At 44.4% G+C, this 18,354-nt stretch overlaps 1 protein-coding gene across 1 annotated transcript in view; it reads left to right on the top strand.

The window, feature by feature from the left end:
- Position 1: 1 nt before the first annotated feature.
- The window catches only part of FBXO31 (F-box protein 31), a gene marked incomplete at its 5' end in the record, with an annotated part of 32,807 nt that continues 14,454 nt past the window's right edge, over positions 2–18,354 (top strand). The window contains 3 exons of the mRNA XM_025042521.1: positions 2–185; positions 10,727–10,798; positions 18,288–18,349. Of these exons, the coding sequence (XP_024898289.1) occupies positions 2–185; positions 10,727–10,798; positions 18,288–18,349 (318 nt within the window). The remainder of the gene's footprint in view (positions 186–10,726; positions 10,799–18,287; positions 18,350–18,354) is intronic.

The raw sequence follows: 18,354 nt of genomic DNA, 5'->3' as shown, positions 1-18,354 counted from the left end.
GGCTGGCGGGAGCGCGGGCCCCTGGCAGCCCCCGCGCTGCTCGCTGCTGGAGCTGCCACCGGAGCTGCTGGTGGAGATCTTCGCCTCTCTGCCCGGCACAGACCTGCCCAGCCTGGCCCAGGTGTGCACCAAGTTCCGGCGCATCCTGCACACCGACACCATCTGGAGACGGCGCTGCCGGGAGGGTGAGTGCGCCCGAAGTAGCGGTCCGGGCCTGGGCGGGGCCTCGGACCTGGACGGGGCTCAAGATCGAAGTCCGAGCGGCGGGGGCCTGGGCCTGCGATAGGGGTCGGAGGTCCCCAAGGGCCTTGGATAGGATCCTTTCATAGATCGGGGGCCCCATGGGAAGGGTCCTTGCTGGGCGGGGGTTAGGGCCTGGAGAGGACTCCGGGGTCTCAGGTCCCCATGGGCCCTGGACCAGGACCTGCCACAGGTCGAGGGTTCCAAGGGGCTGACCTGGCAGGTCCGGGGGCCCCTGCCACAGATCCGGAACGCGGCGTCCGATTGAGGTGGAGTTTTCAGTGGCATTGGAGTGCTCAGAGAGGGGTGAGGGGTCCCCCAGCTGCAGGGACAGGACGCTGCAGAGCCATCCGGAGGAACGCAAGCTGGGCAGGGGTTCCCTGTGGGTGAGAGACCCTGGATGTTTAGGCCAGAGAGTTAGCTGATGTCTGTGGGCGCCCTCACCTCCCCAGCCCTTGAGAGGTGGGAGGAAGCTGAGCAGAACGATGAGGATGAGCTTGAGCAGTTAGGGAGCAGAGGAGGCCAAGTGTTTGAGGGGGTCTCCTGAGGGGAGGACTGGGTCTGTGGACAGGTAGGTGGAGCAGGGCAGTGCTGCAGGGTTGCTGTCCCCGTCAGGGATGCTGGTGGCAGTAGTGAGGGTAGTGACTAGTTAGTTTTTTAACAAATCCCAGAAGGAAAGATTTATTTAATCCAGAGTGCAAGCTCTCTGGGTTTAAATGTTGACAGATCTCCGATGTTCAATACACTCTCTTATTTTGTTAAACAGGATAGATAAGAAAAAATCTGAACAACGTAGAAGGATGAAAGTAAGAATTATTTAGAGAGCCCTACAATCAAAATAAGCCACCCTTAAAATTTTGGAAAACATCTCTCCATATGCACGTGTAGAGTCATAAACACATTTTTACTTAAATGAAATCACATCATATATATTCTCTTGCAGACGGTTTAGTATTAAGAAACTATATACTATTTCATTGTATGCATACGCCACAGACCAGTCCCTTGCTGATAGACTCTTAAGTTTGCAATTATTCCTGTTCATAAACAGGGTTATCAAGACTGCCTTTGTGCATTTCATAGGAGTTTATGAGACTTCCATGTACCTTTTAGAACTTCTGAAATTATCTTCTTAGTGTGGATTTCCCAAAGTGGGGTTGTGGGTAGTAGGATGAGCACATTGATAACACCTTAGATACCCACTGCCCAGCTGTTGGAATTTGCATCCCCAGGAAGGCTACATGAGGCCTTTTTCCTCACATCTTTCCCAACAAGGGGATCAGTCAGTCATCTTCTCTCTGCTGTAAAGCTTAGTGGCCAAGACTCTGGATTTGTAGTCCATAGGGCAGGCTCTGTGTATATTCTGAGAGATCTTGGACATGCTGCTTCACCTTCCCAAGTGGGAAGTAATTTTTGTCTTACAAATTTATAAGAACTCTGAATATTAACAATATTAACCTTGTCATATACGTGGCAAGTAAATTTCTTTTGACATTTTAAAATAAAAGCAAGGAAGTTCTACTTTTTCTTTCTCTGTGATTTACATTTGCTTTGTTTCGCATTTTGTATACCTGTAAGACCCAGTTTCGTCATAGATGTTCCATTGTGCTTTGAGGAGTTTCTCCTTCAGTTAGCCAAACCTGCATGATGGTCTCTGGGGAACTGTAAAGGATATAGTTCAACTCTAGAAATGGAGGGTAACAGAAGAGTTTTGTGTAAACAGAAAACTCAAAGGCATGTTACAGAGTAAAATTAACTGGAGTTATAGCTCAGAGTAAATTCTGAGAATTGCTAATGGAAATATAGAAAGTCCTGATGAAGATGTAGAAAGAAGTTGAGGTGCAGACATAGAAGGACTCTTCATTCCTTCCTTTCCCACTCTGGATTCCTCAGTTCAGCTTTCCTAGGATAATAGACACCTCGATGTTGGAATCCAGGCATCTTTTGTTCACTGACGTGGCCTAACATGCTAGGGGAATTTTCATTTTGAGAAATTAAAAAATGAAATGATAAAACAGGCATATTCCTAGTCATTCCCAATAAATAACTATTAAGTCTTTTGTCACGTTTGCTTTTTTTCCCCTACCTTTTTTTTTCTTTTAAGAAAACATCTCCGTTAACATTGAAGTCCCTTCTGATTACCACTGTGCTTTCTACTCTAAGAAGCAGCTGCTGTCATGGATTTAGTTCACTTATATATACTTACACTTGTATATGTCCCCCATATGTAACATTATTTTATGGTGGTTTAATTTTTAGAAATCTGTCATACTCTAAATATTGTGCATCTGCTTTTTTCCCCAGTCAGCTTGTGTTTTTAAGTTTTGTTCATGTTAATACATTTAAATCTGGTTCAGTCTTTTTAAATGCTGTGTGGTGGTTCATAATTTGAAGAGGCCACACTTTTATTCCTGTACTTATTTTTTTCATTATACACAATGTGACAGTGAACAATCTCATATATGTTTCCTTAGATGCATATACATTTGAAAATTTTTCTAAGGAATATATCCAGAAGTGGTTTTGCTGGGCAGTGGGCTTTGAGATTTGCAGTTTTACTAGATACTGTTCACTTATTTCCTGGAGCGATTTTACCTGTTACATACCTGTCACTAGGGCGAGAACAGGCAACTCATGAAAGATAAAATACACATGCTCAATACACATCATCACAAAGTAGCTGCCTTTGTGGTCCAGGTACTTTGTTATCTCGTTTAATCCAATATCCACTAAATTCTCTTTCATCTTTAAAAATCTGTGCCAGTCTGGGTGAGAAGCAGCATCTCATTTTAATTTGCATGTGCCTGATAACTACTAGTAAGGGTGCACATTTTAAAAATACAGTTATTGGCAATTTGGATTTCTTTGATTATCCTTAATCTTTGCTCTTTTTTTGCTGTTATTTTTTCTTAATAATTTGTAGGTTTTATTAATTTAATCTGGATATATTTCTGTTTAATATACTGCAAAGATCTTGTAGTCTATTATTATTTGCTTTTTAACTTCATTTATAGTGATTTTTGTGTAAATTACATTAGTCAAAGTTACAAATTTTTAGCTTTGGGTTTAAGTAATCATTGTCATCCCAAGGTTATGAAAATGGTAGACAGCCAAGTCTTCAGTTTTACTAGTTCATTCTGGTATCTTTAATTTCCAGCTCATCTTGTCAACAATTGGACAATCCCATGTGATATTCATAGGTGTCTCATAGAGTTAGTGTAATTGTGATTGGATTGTATATAAGAATAGTTGTGTATGAGATAAGTCTGGTCTTTTTTCTCTGTGCCCCAGAACTTCATCTTCCAGAGCTAGACATTTGGTCATAGTCCATGTAGGCGAAAACCAAAGCCCACGTAGCCTTGGTTAGCAGGAGGAGGGATCTCAGGCTAGTTGAGAAGATGGGTCATCCTAGCCCATAAGGCTTTCTGAAACAGAGCCTCCATGTCTGGCCCTGACTTTATAATGGTGGCTCCCTTTTCTAGTGTCTTGGGAGAGTGAGTGAACTAACTAGTGAATTTGCATGTTTACTACTCAATGTTTACATATTTGCTTTTCGTATTTTGGTAATGGGAGTTTTTTCAGAAAAAAGAATGAGCCACAGTAAAACGAGAGTGGGAAAGTGGATACCACACATCTATATTACTGCTTCAAAGAATTTTGGGCCATGATTGACTTTAAGGGTGTGGACAAAGCATGCATGTTTTAAGAGCTCTTCCTAAAATGATAGGATGATTTAGGGGCAAGGGGGAGATACACGAGAAACTTAAAATGAGGTAGCTTTTTATAATGTTTGGTGAGAAGTTCACAATTGCCAGTGTCTTAGCAATAATAAATCAGTTATTTTTTATAGAACTTTGGCCTTTCTAGCTCCCTGCATGACGGAATTGTAATAAATATTTTCTAGTGGTATTTCTTTGAGCAGGTAAAAGAAATTTGCTACTGAGAAGCCAAATCTGTGCTCCTGATTTGGTGGCAAGTATATAACAAATTGGCAATACTTTCCCCTCTTAAAAGAAACCAAACCAAATCCAGACTCCCAGTCAGGGGCTGAGAGAGGGAGGGTAAACACTTTTTGATGCATCATTCCTTTGGCTACAGGCCTCCTGCAGTTACTTGCGTGTGGGGCTATAAATAAGTCATTTCTCAGAGTACCCAGGATGGAAGCCAAATACATTATTTTGCATTTGACCCTGACAGGGCTTTTTTTGGGTAATACTTCACCATTTAGTTGATGAATTTTCAAATGCTAGCCCATTTCAACACTTCATTTATTCAATACTTCATGGAGTCTACCTAAGGCTAATGAGTTTAGAAAGTTCAAACCGTAGTTCTAAGTCAAAATATTCAAGTAATAACAGAAGATAAATTTAAAAACAAAGGAAATGCTCATACATGTATTTTTCCATTCTACACCGAACTCTAAATATTGAGTCACAAAGATTTTATATTATTCAGCTCAATGCCTGCCAGTGTCAGGTTTTATATTAATAATATATAATTTTCCCATTTCTTTCCTTGATATTTTAATGACATATGAAATAATATTTGTATAATATTTTGATCAGTTGTAAGTTTAAAGTGGGTTTAAATTCCATTATAATTAGAAATATCTTTTTCCCCAAATGTGCAATCTTTATGACAGAAAAGAGAAATTAAAAACCAACATTTAATTTTGTTTTTGCATGTCGAAGAAAATGAGGTTTTTGTTGTTTTTTTTTTTTAAAGTGATACAAAATATGAGAAATGTGGCTTTCATTAAATATGGCTGAAATTGAAAGGGACATCTTGGGAGGAGGTGAAATGGCAAGTTGTTGGTTTTAAGGTTGGCTTGAGGAATAATTTTTGATTCCTGTTAAGCGGATACTTCTTGAGTCCAGCAGTTTTGGTGGTGGGGTAGGCGGGTCTGCAGTTGGATAAACAGACTGACCAGGTCATAGAAACACATGTGTCTCAACCATAAGAAGAGGAAGCCAGTCTACCTCCTGGACAGACAGCTAGGGAAAACCTTTATCCTTTTTGTCTGCTTTGCTAATTGAAAGGACTACAGTTCTAAGTATTTTTGCAAGCTGAATCTCATATGCTGCCTTTACAGAGATATCTAGTCCTTTCAATTAGGAAAGTAGAAAAGGATAAAGGAAAATAGAGCCTCTTAAGGGAATATTTTGAAGACTTCCTTTTTTTTTAAACCTTAAATTGAGCTGGAAAGTGAATCTGGTACCCAGAAAGCATTGAGTAAAGATTTCCCTTTGGCCTTATTTAATTGGATAGATCCTGGTACCTTGCCAAAAAGAATTGATTGGTTGTTAGAGGTTCAGGCACTGCCATTTTTACTGTTTCACTGTGTTTATAAAGTGGTTATGTAATGCAGTTGAGGATCTGGGCTTGTCTCTGGCTGGGAAGGGCATGCAAATACAAGGGCATCTTTGGATCTTTGGAGAGGAACAAGTGTCCTCCCCCAAACCAGGCCCTTTCAAAAGATGGCCTGGCTTCCAAATTCATGAGTTAACATCCTTTGTCAGCAGTGCCATCACTGTCTGTTCAGTGGTGATGGAGAGTAAACCTGAATCTCTGGACCTGCTTGTATAGTATTAGTGGAGGAATAGAGAAGTGTCTGGAATATTAGAAAAGGCCCAACATGAGATGATTGCAGAATCAGACTCACGGGCTTACCTCCTGGTCTCACAAATGGGTGAGACAGAGCGGGTGTGCTTGCACTCAGAAAGAATGGGTGTCTGGGATGACAGCTCGGCCTTAGCTGGAGTGGGTCTCCCTTGGCCTGTCCTGGGCGCCATACAAGGGTCAGAGTCTTTCAACTGGAAGAGTGAAGCTTCTCAAAGTTCCTGTTGGCACCTAGACTGTTTATCTTTGCAAGGATAGAACTGGCTGGGAATAAGTCACCTTGAGTATGTAGGTGGTTTCAGTTATCCTTGGGAACCGTTTGGGATCCCGAATGTTCTAGGTGTTTGTCAGAGACACCAATGGGATGTGTCCGGGTTTTGGTTTTTACATTCTTTCCCATCCTAAAATGAGCTGGCTGCAGAGTATTTTTCTAGGTCTGCTGCATTATTTTTTTCAAAGGCATTTCATGCAATTGTAGTAGCTGAGAGTTATAAAGTAGCCACTGGAGAACACAAGGGTTTGAAATCAGGGCTCTGTTGTTGAGGGGTGTTCTTGGATATTTGCTCAGAGCAGGTGGGAAGCTGGATGCCTGACTCCTCCCACCAGCTTCTGTCCCCCTGCTTTTCACTTCTTTTTTAGTTGGAAGTTAAAGTTTTATAAGAGGGTTATAATTATCCTGTAATTTAGTGCAAACAAAAATGCAGTCTTTCTAATCAATACCACCTTTTAGTTTTGTTTAGAAAATTGTGTGTTTACAGCAGGTAGGAAACAAGACAGCAGCATTCCTCCAGTCCACACTAGACCCCTTCTCCCTGGCTCCCTCCTGCTTGCTAGGTGCCAACTATGGGTTGCACCCTCATTTCCTCCTGCCTCTGCCTTACCTGGTGGTACAATGGCATCCTCACTGGACTCCCCGCCTGCGTTTCCAGGTGCATCTCCACTGGCTCCACTCACAGGTTAATAGACCACAATGCAGGCCCTGTCCATGCTGCTTTTCTTTCTAAGATTCTTCAGTGCTTCTGTGTTGCCTGGACTCCTGGCTCTGGCATTCAAGTCCCCCCAGGACCGGAAGAGAACCTCTCTTTCCAGACTTACCTTGTGTGCCCACCAGCATGCTTCAGATGGTGTCTTAGCACTAGGCCTTTCCAACAGGGTGGAGTTCCTTCATAAGAGGAAGTTATTTGAGATAAGGAAGCTAAGTTCCCTGTAAGTGTGGTCTCCCAGTACTGAGGTAGTACACAGAGTAACGATGTTAACTTTCTCTGCCCTCTTCTGTTCCAGTACAAAGTGTGTACAGATCTCAGTCGTGCTCGCGTGGGTACTGTCTCCATTACTCCATCTTCTCTTCCAGGGACGGAGCTTCAAGAAGCAGATGCATGTCCCTTCGGTTCTCCTGTGGGGGTGAGAGAGTAGAAAAGAGGCAGAGAAAAAACTCTTCTAACCTATTCTCACCCATAGAGACCAAGTAGATTTCAGGCATATTCAGAAATGTGCTATGGGGACAGAGAGTTTTTGGTAAGCCCCATCACACAGTGCTGGCCTCGTTGGACAGTAAGTGAGTGATGAGAGGTTGGCAGCCCCTGGCAGTTAGGTGCAGCTTCAGCATTGACTTGACTCAGGCCAAACTATTGGGCTGTTTTTTTCCTCTAGGCAAAACATCTTTTAAATAGCATTTTGGAAAATTTCTAATTAGAATGGTTGAAGTATCAATTTAATTTTTTATTGTGGTAACATATACATAAAATAAAATTAACTATCTTAACCATTTTTAAGTGTACGGTTGAGTGGCATTAAGTACATTCACATCGTTATGCAGCCATCACCTCCATCCATCTCCATAGCTCTTTCCATCTTCCCAAACTGAAACAGTCCCAACTCTAACTCCCAACTCCCCGTTTTCCCTTCCCCAGTCCCTGGCAACCAGCATTCTCCTTTCTGCCTCTATGAATGCGACTCCTCTAGGAACCTTATGTAAATGGAGTCATACAGTGTTTGTCCTTTTGTGACTGGCTCATCTTATTCAGCATAATGTCCTCAAGGTTCACCCATGTTGTAGTATGTGTTGGAATTTCCTACCTTTTAAAGACTGAATAATATTCCACTCTATAGATGGATCACATTTTGCTTACACATTCATCCATTAGTGGACACTAAAGGACACTAATGGGTTGCTTCTACCATTTGGCTATTGTGAATAATGCTGCTGTGAACATTGGTGTACAAATACAAATGCTTGAGCCCCTGGTTTCATTTCTTTAGGGTATATACCCAGAAGTAGAATAATAACTGGACCATATGGTAATTCTGTGTTTAATTTTTTGAGGAAATGCCCGACTCTTTTCCAGAGTGTGACCATGTAATTTTATAAATTTCCTTAAGTCCAGCTCACCCATTTTTACTCCCCTTTCCCAACTTTTTTAATACTTTGTTACCATCCTTGGAGTAAACACTTTCAAAAACGAATTTCATAAATTACCTTATGTATTAGATTAGCAGGGAAACGTTTTGAATTGAGAGCCTGCAACTCCAAATCCCATACTTGAAGAGCAGCGATAGGCAACATGGTTTGGTGTCCTAACTTAATTATCTCAGGTGGGGTTTGTGTCAAAGGATAGAGTTAACACTTGTTAGTTTTTCTGGAAGGAAGGTGACATGGTGCTGGCAAGTACACTGGCCTTACAGCTATTTTCAGGGCATTTTCCCTTGGTCACTTATGAGAAGGTTTATAGAACAATCAAAGGATGTGGAATTGTTCTTAGCTACTCTTATTAAAAACACACACACACACACACACAAAGATTTTTCCATCATGTTAAAAAAAAAAAAACACACAAAGATTTTTCCATCATGGGGAAAATACCAAATATTTCTACAGGAACAGTTGGGTCAGAATGACATTATTCTACTTCAGTGAATTGTCATCTTTTGGGAACATTAAGAAAAGCTCACTAAGGATTGCTGTATCCACTAGCACTACATCCTAACTTTGCTTTTCTTCTGAGTGTTAATGGGATTTTTGTGGATGTTTTATCTGGTTATGCAAGTTCATCTCCTACGTGATGTTAGCAATACCATTTGTTGACAAAGTTATCATGATGTAGTCATCCTAGATAAAAACTTGGAATCATTCAAAAGCCCAAGTGATTAATGAGAGGCAATGGTTGTTTCTATCAGGGTAGAGTATGCGTTGGACTCAGATACAGAAACCGTAAACCAGTTTACTAGCCCTCAGCAATCTGAGCACAGAGGAATGCACAAGGAACAATCTCCATGCCTGGCAAAAGGCCTGGCTTTTGACTTCAGGCGCTGCCATCAGCAACAGCAGAAATGGATGCATTTTCAGGTCTTGCTCTGTATGTAATTGTGGGTGTGCAGTACTAACACATATTATCAAAAGTGATGAGACGAAGTGGAAAGCCCTTTGCAGCTGCTGGCCAGACTGCATCAGTCCATGTTTCAGGTGATGTGCTGAGTCACAAACCTCACTGAGCCTCGGTTTCCTGCCGTGCAATGGGGATATAGTACTGGCCTTAGAAGTGGTTGTTGGGATTTTGTCACAAGCTGTCCTGTGAAGCCCCAGTTGAATGCCTGTACTTGTATGAGCACAGTGATTGAGGTTATGGAGGTTATTACTGTGGGGTCCTAGGGGTCCCCTGTTATCTTTCTCATCATATGCTTGCTGAACACATGCTTTGTGCCAGGGCTGTGCTCACCACCATGAAGCGTTCCCATCCAGGCTTCGATTCTGGGGCCCCACCTCACAAGCCTATGTTCCTTTGTGCAAGTCAGTCACCTCTCTGCCCCTGCTTTCTCGTCATTAAAATGGAGATGACAGTAGCACCTCTTACTGCCGTAGTTATCTTTCTCATCATATGCTTGCTGAACACATGCTTTGTGCCAGGGCTGTGCTCACCACCATGAAGCGTTCCCATCCAGGCTTCGATTCTGGGGCCCCACCTCACAAGCCTATGTTCCTTTGTGCAAGTCAGTCACCTCTCTGCCCCTGCTTTCTCGTCGTTAAAATGGAGATGACAGTAGCACCTCTTACAGGCTGCCGTAAGGGTGAAGTGCAGTGGTACCCGGCAGGGGCTTGGCATGGTGCCCAGCATACACAAAGGTTGGTACAAGTCAGGTGTTGTCATTATTCGCTCTTGACCAACAGGCAGTTCTGTATTAGTGTGGATTAATTCAATTACAGTGCTTTCCTTTAGAAGCCTTGCTGAGACTTGAACAGAAGGACCCGAGGTTTTGGTTGTGAAGTGCTGGAGTCGGGGCAGGGGGGTGAAGTTTTGCAAAGGGGGGCTGCGATGGGGTGGGAGTAGGGACAAGGAGGAGAAGTAGGAGGGTGTGCTGTCAGCTAGTCGAGGGGGGAGAACGGGGAGGTTGGGAGGGGGTCAGGGATTCCCTTCTCTGACTGCTAGTCTAGGGGAGCCCTGTGCAAAAGGACAGAGTGTCCAGCTCTTCCTTCCAATGTCTTACCTGGGTCTTTGATTATAGGACTTGTTTCTTTGTTTAACAGAATTAGTAGCGCAGTAAGCCACACTGGCAGTTAAGGGGCTTTGTAGAACCCTGACATACATCAATGACAATCTCACTTTCATAGGAACATGCATTGTTTCCAGACCACAGTTCCTACCGCACCATATTTATTCATAAGTTGAGGACTGTCTGATTTGGGGTTTGTGGGATAAGACTAGCAAGACAAGGTCAAGGCTTAGGCATGTACCCTCCCTCCCTGTCTCCCTCTGTCTCTCCCTCGTCCTTCTCTCCCTCCCTTTTCCCTTCTCCCTCCTTCCCTCCCATCGATCTATTTCTGTTGCTTTGTGATTTCTTGATTGTAATGTCCAGCAAATATTTCTTGTTACAGAGTATGGCGTTTGTGAAAACTTGCGGAAGCTGGAGATCACAGGCGTGTCTTGTCGAGATGTCTACGCAAAGCGTAAGTTAATCTGTTATCACCTAATTTGTTCTAAAAGCAGACAGTGAGCATCAGCAGTGGATAATAAATTTGACCCAAAGCCCACAGTTCCATTCTCAGACACCTTCTGAAAGCCGTAATTGATTTTAAAGACAGCACTGGTAGTAATAGCACTAAAATTTAATGGGGTGGCTCTCTCGTTTCCCTTTCTGGGCATGTCAGTACCCTTATTTTTCAGCCTATCACAGGTTATTAGGCATCAAGGACCTTTAGATCTGAGAAACATGGCTGCCGTGGAAGCAACTCTGGGGTGCTTCCAGAGAGGTCCCTTTCTCTGGATTCTGATTAGATATGCGGATGGCTCATAGTAACTGGGAAATGAAGCCAAGGCTCCCACCGACCCCCTCAGCTAACGGGGCTGCCTGTGGGCCCACCCCTTTCTCTGGCCCCACACCGCTCCAGCCCTTCTGCTTGGTCTTCCCTTCAGTTTCCTGTAGGTGTGTTGACTCCCCCAGCACCGCCCCCCCTTTCTCGTCCTTCACTCCTTTACTTTCCAGAGTCACCAGCAACACTCGTGAGCGCTCAGTTTCTCCCCAGCCATCTTCACTGCTGGCCTTTCTCCACTGCCTCTCTGCATGAGGCTGTTAAGGCTCCTGTCAATGCTGATGTCACCCACCCAGTTCTCCACTGAAAACTTAAACCAGGTGATGCTCCTTACTAAGTGCCATGCCCAAGGACTGAGGGCCCTGCTTCTCCATGGAAACGTCGGTGGTCCAGGACTGAGGAGTAGGCAGGCAGTGGGGCTTCCCTGTGAGCCAGGTTGCCGAGTGTGCACTGAAGTGCTAGAAGCTTCCTTCCAGAGTCTGGGGACTGGTTGGTGTCACTTTGTGTAGTCCCTTTTTTCCGTGGATTTGCTTCTGTCAGAGTCCCCCTCTGAGACGCCCTCCTTCACTCGTCTGTGCTCCGTGCACAGGTAGAGCATGGCGTTTCCATAAAGCGGCCGGCTCTGCAGGGAGGCATGGGCGGTGCTCAGTCCCTGTCTCCGGGCTGATTTCATCACCTCGCTATTTCCTCATACCGTGGAGACCTCTCCACACCATGGCCCCATGGCCTTTGGGGTTGTTGGATTGGTTAGTGTTTCTGGATTAGAATTTGCTCATACTTGAGGTGATCTCTTGTCAAATGGTCTAAGTTTCTCATGGGTCATCTTCTGAGGAGCCATGACATGCACAATTCCTGGTGGCTCGGCCTTGCCCTCCAAGCTGTTGTTCCCTCCTGCCTGCCTCAGGGAGCCTTGGAGGGGCTGTTGTCAGGACCCCTCTGCCCTGCCACATCCCACATCCAGTTCTGCCAACTCCTAGCTTCTTCCCCTTTACTGTGGGCTTCAGGCTTCACCTTGCCCTCAGCCACCATTTTCAACCCGGCTGCTGTGTCCTGCGTTGCTGGCCCTGACCCTGGACCCCAGTGCAAGAATGATCTGCCCGAGACTTACCACTCCTCCTTCCCCATGCATGTTCGGACTTTGGTTTCTTCTCTTGCCTCTGCTCCACATCTCACCAACCCAAGAAGACCTGTATCTCTCCAGGGAAAATGGGTCTGGGAGGCCCGAGCGGTCACCTCTCCTGAAAGTGTAACTTCTCCCTGTCTTCGCATCTCAGCCAGGAGAACAATGGCTCTATGGTTTCTGCAAAGCCTAGCGTTCTAGAAGCAGGAAGCTGGTTCCTCCCCACCTTCCACTCCCACCCTGTCATCTGTTATTTAGTATCCCATGGCCCTGGCTCCACCTTCGATTCCTCCTTTGTTCACCTAGAGCTCGGTGTGGTAAATCTAGCCTGAGCGTAGAGGTGGAGGGATTCATCTTTGCTGTTAGCATTGGTGTGAGAGTCAGAGCCAAACTCTCGCTGTAACAGTCTCTTATGTACGCACACATAAGAAAGGTTTCCTGGCGTTTGTGGATGGCCAACTGGCTTCCATAAGTATCTAATAAGACAAGTTCTTATCTTCTAAGTGCTTTTTGAATGTGTTAGGCCATTTGATAATATTATCTTAAAGCAACATGAAGACAGCTTTCTCTTTAAGAGTTGCAAGCAGTCAAAACAGCATCCTGGCGGGAAGCTGGTGCCCTGCCTGCTAGGCTTTAGGGGCAGTGACATTTAGAGGAGAGCACTGGGAAATAATGTGGGCAAAGGGGGTTGGTTGGGCTGTGCTGGCAGCTGTCCTGTAGAGGAGACATCTGGGCACAGGTGGGCAGGCAGGTGGTATTCATTTACACAGACCCTAGGAAAAGCCCCAAGGCTGAAAATATACCTCTATAAGTAGAGGGCAGGGAAAAGACTTGAAGAAAGAGGCTGGACACTCCAGTCTGGTAATTAATGGAGTTTATTAAGGGAAACTTACATACAAGTCATGTCTTGGACCGCTACAAGGCGAAGTGGATACCCGTGGCACCTGGCAGGCACCAAAGTATTATAGAGGGTAAAGGGGCAGGGGAAGGGATAGTCATGGGAACAAATACGTGAATGCTACCAGGTATGGGAAATTACTTTACGTGCTTGACCAGGTCAGGACGACCTGTTCCAGGAACTAGCACATAGCAGGAAGTGCTGATTTATGTCTAAAAATCAGTTATGATCAGACAGTCTCTTAAGTCGGGGCCAGCTTGCAAAACAGACAACAGCCACGTCAAGAAACAGTCTTTTCTCCACATGTGAGTAGTGGCTGCCAGTAGCAGGAGATGGTGTGGCAGGAGGTAGGCAGGGAGACGGGGACAAGGGCAGTGGTGAGGGGACACATGTGCATGCACCTGAAGGAGGACATCCCGAAATTTCTTTGACTGCTGATTCTCGACCCTTTGAAAATGGTTGGGAAATCCAGAGCATAATTCATATTGTTTGTTATTTAGTATCCTAGAGTATTTAATTTGCCCTGGCCAAAGAGGGTTTCACAGTGTAGGAACACTATTTTTGTGAATTTGCTTCAAAGACCTCATCCAGGAGAAAATTACTTAGCTTCTGGAATAGGTGATAGAAGAAAGTCAACCTTAGCTTCTGGCATAGGTGAGAAAGTGAGCCAGCCTTGATTTAGAAGTGCAGATCTGAGTTAGGAGCTGGCAGACATCATCCTTAGTCAAAAACAACGACACACATAAAGGAAAATGCCAGGCGTGCACCAGGAAAGCTGGATATCTTAGTTGAGGCACAAGGGTTCCCTAAATGGTCACCCCAAATATCCATGAGCCGCAATCTCTGCGGTCCCACCTCAGTGAGCTCTATTGATCCATGTCAGCTGAGGGAGGAGAATGACCTCGGATTGCGTCCCAAGCTTGCCATCATGAGTTTCTGGTGTGAATCCGTTGATTAAAAGGAAGATATGTCACAACATTTTCTTTCCAGCCAGGCCTCTCATCTTTGGCAAGTGCTTTCCTCCCAAGGTACGGAGGGTTGAGTATGTAAGGGAAATGCATGAGCGTGGTGAGGGAGAAGAGTGCTGAGTCATGTGAAAGCTGTTTATACCATCATGAAAGCGGAACCATCCTTAGCCCTTTCCCTGCTGTGTCTGTTCAGGTATAAACCCTCGCGTGAAGTCGGGACGTTTCATGAAAATTCTTCCCGATTACGAGCACATGGAGTACAGAGATGTGTACACCTGCCGTACGTACCTCCTGCTGCTTTGGCTTTAGCGGGGGAGCACAGCAAGAGGCTGCATGGAGAGGGCCCTCTAACTCACAGCACGCGGTTGCTTTGGTCTTAAGCGCGAGCTGACCTCCTTGGCTTTTGCTGTCTTTTCACTTTTCTCCAGTGTTCTCTGTGTCTCGGCCATAGCCAGGATCATACCTGAGAGGCGGCCTGGGGCAGATGTACATGCGGGCCAGGTTTCCGCAGCATCTTTGAGTTTTGGGTAGTACCAGCAAGATCACTCTGTTGATGCACATTTTAACATTTATCATTTATCGAGGGTGAGAGGAGAGAACAGAGTAGATGCCTTAAAACCTTTCTATTCCAAAAGGAAACGAAGCCTACTTCTAGGCTTCGTTATTCAATCACGTTTTGATGGCATATGTGAATTTAAAAAAAGTTACACATTTACTCAAACTAGACAAAAGTATGTAGAAACAGCTGATTACTTAGAACCCGGTCGTTCTTTTGATTGGCATTACTTGAGCCCTGGAAATTTTCCTAAGCCACATTCCATACTGATTAAGGCTGTCTCCGCTTTTTATTAGGTTGAGCTGAGATGGAGAGCGTGAATTTTGGGTATCAAAACAGACATTAGAAATATCTTCTTGCACTGAAAGCCATGTTACATTTGTAGAAGCACAGCCTGGCCGAGCGTGCCCTGTGTCAGCATTGCCTTTGTGGAGCAGAACCACTTCTGAGTCTTATAAGTACACAATTTCTAACAAAATCTACTCAGAAGAGAAGGAATAGAGTCATTAATGGAATTTCTCCTGACCCCTGTCAGACTCTGGACATGTAGGTAATGTGTTTACAGGTCCCATTTTACTTAGGGGACCATCCCGGAGTCAGTGCACAGATACTAGGACTGGTCAGCATGCTTTGGGGTGCCATCTGAGCACTGTACACAACTGCTGACACCACCCACAGAGTCTGTGTCATCAAGCCCGGAGCTGTACTGCTTGAGTGAAGACCGCTGGTGAGAGGGGCTTGTCAGTGTATGGGAGCTGTCAGGAGGAGCTGGGGCAGCTGCGGTTGGACGGCAAGGGGGGTGGGGCAGGCTAAGTCTGAAGGCACAAATTCTGTTCTTTTCCAAATCCTCTTGGCAGTAGATCATCTAGAACATTTTGTCATAGACTGGCCCACCCTCCCTGCTTAGCAGTCAGTGAGCGAAGGTGCCTTCTCCAGGCCCATGGAAGAGGACATGACGTAGCACTTATTGATGAGAATAGTCGATCAATTGCCACAGCTGTTGGGAACAGCCTGGCATGGGCTTTTAAATACAAATGGACGAGCACTTAGAGGCTCATTACATCATACATCTGTCACAGGATTCTTCTAGAACAACAGTCTATCTGGAACTTATACCTGAGATCGAAAATAGGACTCTGACCCAGTTCTGAGATGCTCAGGGGCCGGGACTTAGGAAGTGCTAGAGTTATGTTGGGGGTGTGTTCTTTTTATCCCCAAAGGGTGGTCAGAAGTTTTCTAGCTTAAAAGGATGAGTCATGAGTCCAGATTTTTCACCGTGCTTCTAGAAGACAACTTCCAGAGCATCTGGACTTTTTAGCCACATATTGTGATGTCCCCCAGCTGCTGGTAGGTAACAGCTTAGAACAGACTTGTTCTAATTGGAGACTGCTGTCGCCTCTAAAGTTTGGGTGCAGTTATAAAAATATAGTAATCATTGTAGAAAACTTAGAAGATCCAGAAAAAATAATGAAAATCACCAGTTGTCAGCACTGGTTGCATTTCTCTGTGGGCATATTTAAACTGTGAGTGGTCTGCTACCTCCATGACTACCTCCATCAGGGTAAAGTTCACATGCATGAAAAGAGAAAAGCCATTTCAACCCGGGTTTGAAACCTCTGTATGCGCAGGTGCATAGTATTCCAGTACTCCTAGTGTGTTCTAATGGAGGGCGGTGCAGAATTTCTCCTCTCAGCGTTAGCCAGATCGTCCAGAAAAGTCTGCCATGACAATTGATGCTTGTGAGGTACTTGGAACCTGGCACGGTTTCTGTCTCCCTTATCCACTTGCACCACTTCCTGGAGCTGTTGAGAACTGGGTTCCCCTGCTCTCTTGAAACCCTCTGGTCTGCATTCTCTTGGACCAAAGAGGATCACCAGTCTCCAGAGTAACACACTGTCCCAGAGAGAAGCAGGTCAGCATCCCCGAAGTCTGTAGATTCTGACTGGTAGGAGCTTGTGGCCTCAGATTAGCTCCTTTTGCTGTCATTTTTGTTTATTTTTCTCAGTATCAGGCCATATGTTGCTGCCTGATATTCTTTTTCTTTTAAATTAATTAATTTATTTTTATGGTGACAGTGGTTAATGAAATCAAATTAGTTTCAGCTGTACACTTTAACAGTAAGGCATATGTATATTTACACTGTATGTTCACCTCCCATTGATATTCTTGATAATTCATGTCTATAGGACATTGGGAGCATCGTGGGTGGTGTGTTGTTCTTATGACGTTATCTAACATATCTTTCTGTGCAAATTGATGCTGACTGTCAAAGTGCGTTTTGAACTTAAAAATAACTCTTGTGGGTTAGAATCCTAACAGTGCTCCAGATTGCTCTAGTAAGGACAAGGAATTTGGTGGAACATTGCTTAACCACACGGTGAGGAGATAGGCCACTTTTAACCAACATCCCAGCTCAGGGCAGTCAGGCAGGAGGAAATGTCTGCTTCTTCGTGGGAGGCTTAGCTTTTTGTTTTATTCAGGAAGAGCCCATGCTTTAGTTGGAGTTCAAAGTTATGAAAAACATGACAGCTCTGGCAGCCAGGCAGGAGGAGTTCCCTCTTACTGGCGGGAAGGTCAGCCTTCTTCTATCAGGGCCTCCATCTGATTGGATGAGGCCCCCCACATTAGGGAGAACAATCTGCTTTACTCAGTCCGCTGATTTAAATGTGAATCTCATCTGGAAACACCCTCACAAACACACCCTGAATAATGTTTGACCAAATATCTGTGCACATAAAGGCACCACATAGTGCCTTTACCTGGCAGTCAGGGCCCTGCCTGAGTTAGTCGCTCATTCATTCATTTCATTCACTCAGCAAATCCATGTACAAAGGAAATCGAAGTGAGGGACATTTTCCAAAATGCTTACTGCAGCTGGTCATCTCTGTGTGGTGGGATTTCGGTTGGTACTGGGTTTCCTTTCCTCCAGTTGTCTTCAATGAATATGTATGTGTTCCTTTTGAAATAAGGTAAAGGTAAAATTTTATTTTATTTTTTATTAAAAATTACTCAGGTGGCATTAATTAACAAATCAAATAAGTTTCAGGTGTGTCATTCAACAGCCAGTCATATATATATTGCATGTATGTTCACCACCCAGAGTTGATTTCCTTCTGTCACCAAATATTTGACCCCTTTTACCCTTATCTATCTCCCCGCCACTGACCCAATTTAATTCTTTATCTACAGTCCCATGACATTTTGGACTCTGCCCCTCCTGTTAAAGAATCCCACGCTTCCTCAGTTGTGTAAACTGACAGAGGCTCATCACTTCACAAGGGCACTCAGTTTGCATCTTGCAAGACAGCAGTTCTTTGTCATTGGAGCTGCTCATGTAGAGACTGGGTTTAAAAATGACCCAGTTGTCTGTTTTATTATACTTTTTAAAGATATTTGTATTCTTAGAATTCTTTAGAAACTCGTAGGTGGATTTGCTTAAATCCACATTTGTTTACAAGGCTCTGTAACAAGCCTTCATAATTTCATAACTCTCTCTCCCTCCTTATGCCCTTTCTTCTGATTTACTGTGAAATGAAGACTGGCTGGTTCTAAAATGAAGACCTGCTCTTTCTCTCTCCCTGCAGTGCTCCACCGATACAGACACATTTTGGGATTGTGGCAGCCAGATATCGGACAGTACGGGACTGCTGA

This window comes from Pteropus alecto, unplaced genomic scaffold, assembly GCF_000325575.1.
Source record: "Pteropus alecto unplaced genomic scaffold, ASM32557v1 scaffold7, whole genome shotgun sequence".
In the NCBI taxonomy this organism is placed as follows: Eukaryota; Metazoa; Chordata; class Mammalia; order Chiroptera; family Pteropodidae; genus Pteropus; species Pteropus alecto.
This window is presented reverse-complemented; position numbering and strand designations above follow the sequence as displayed.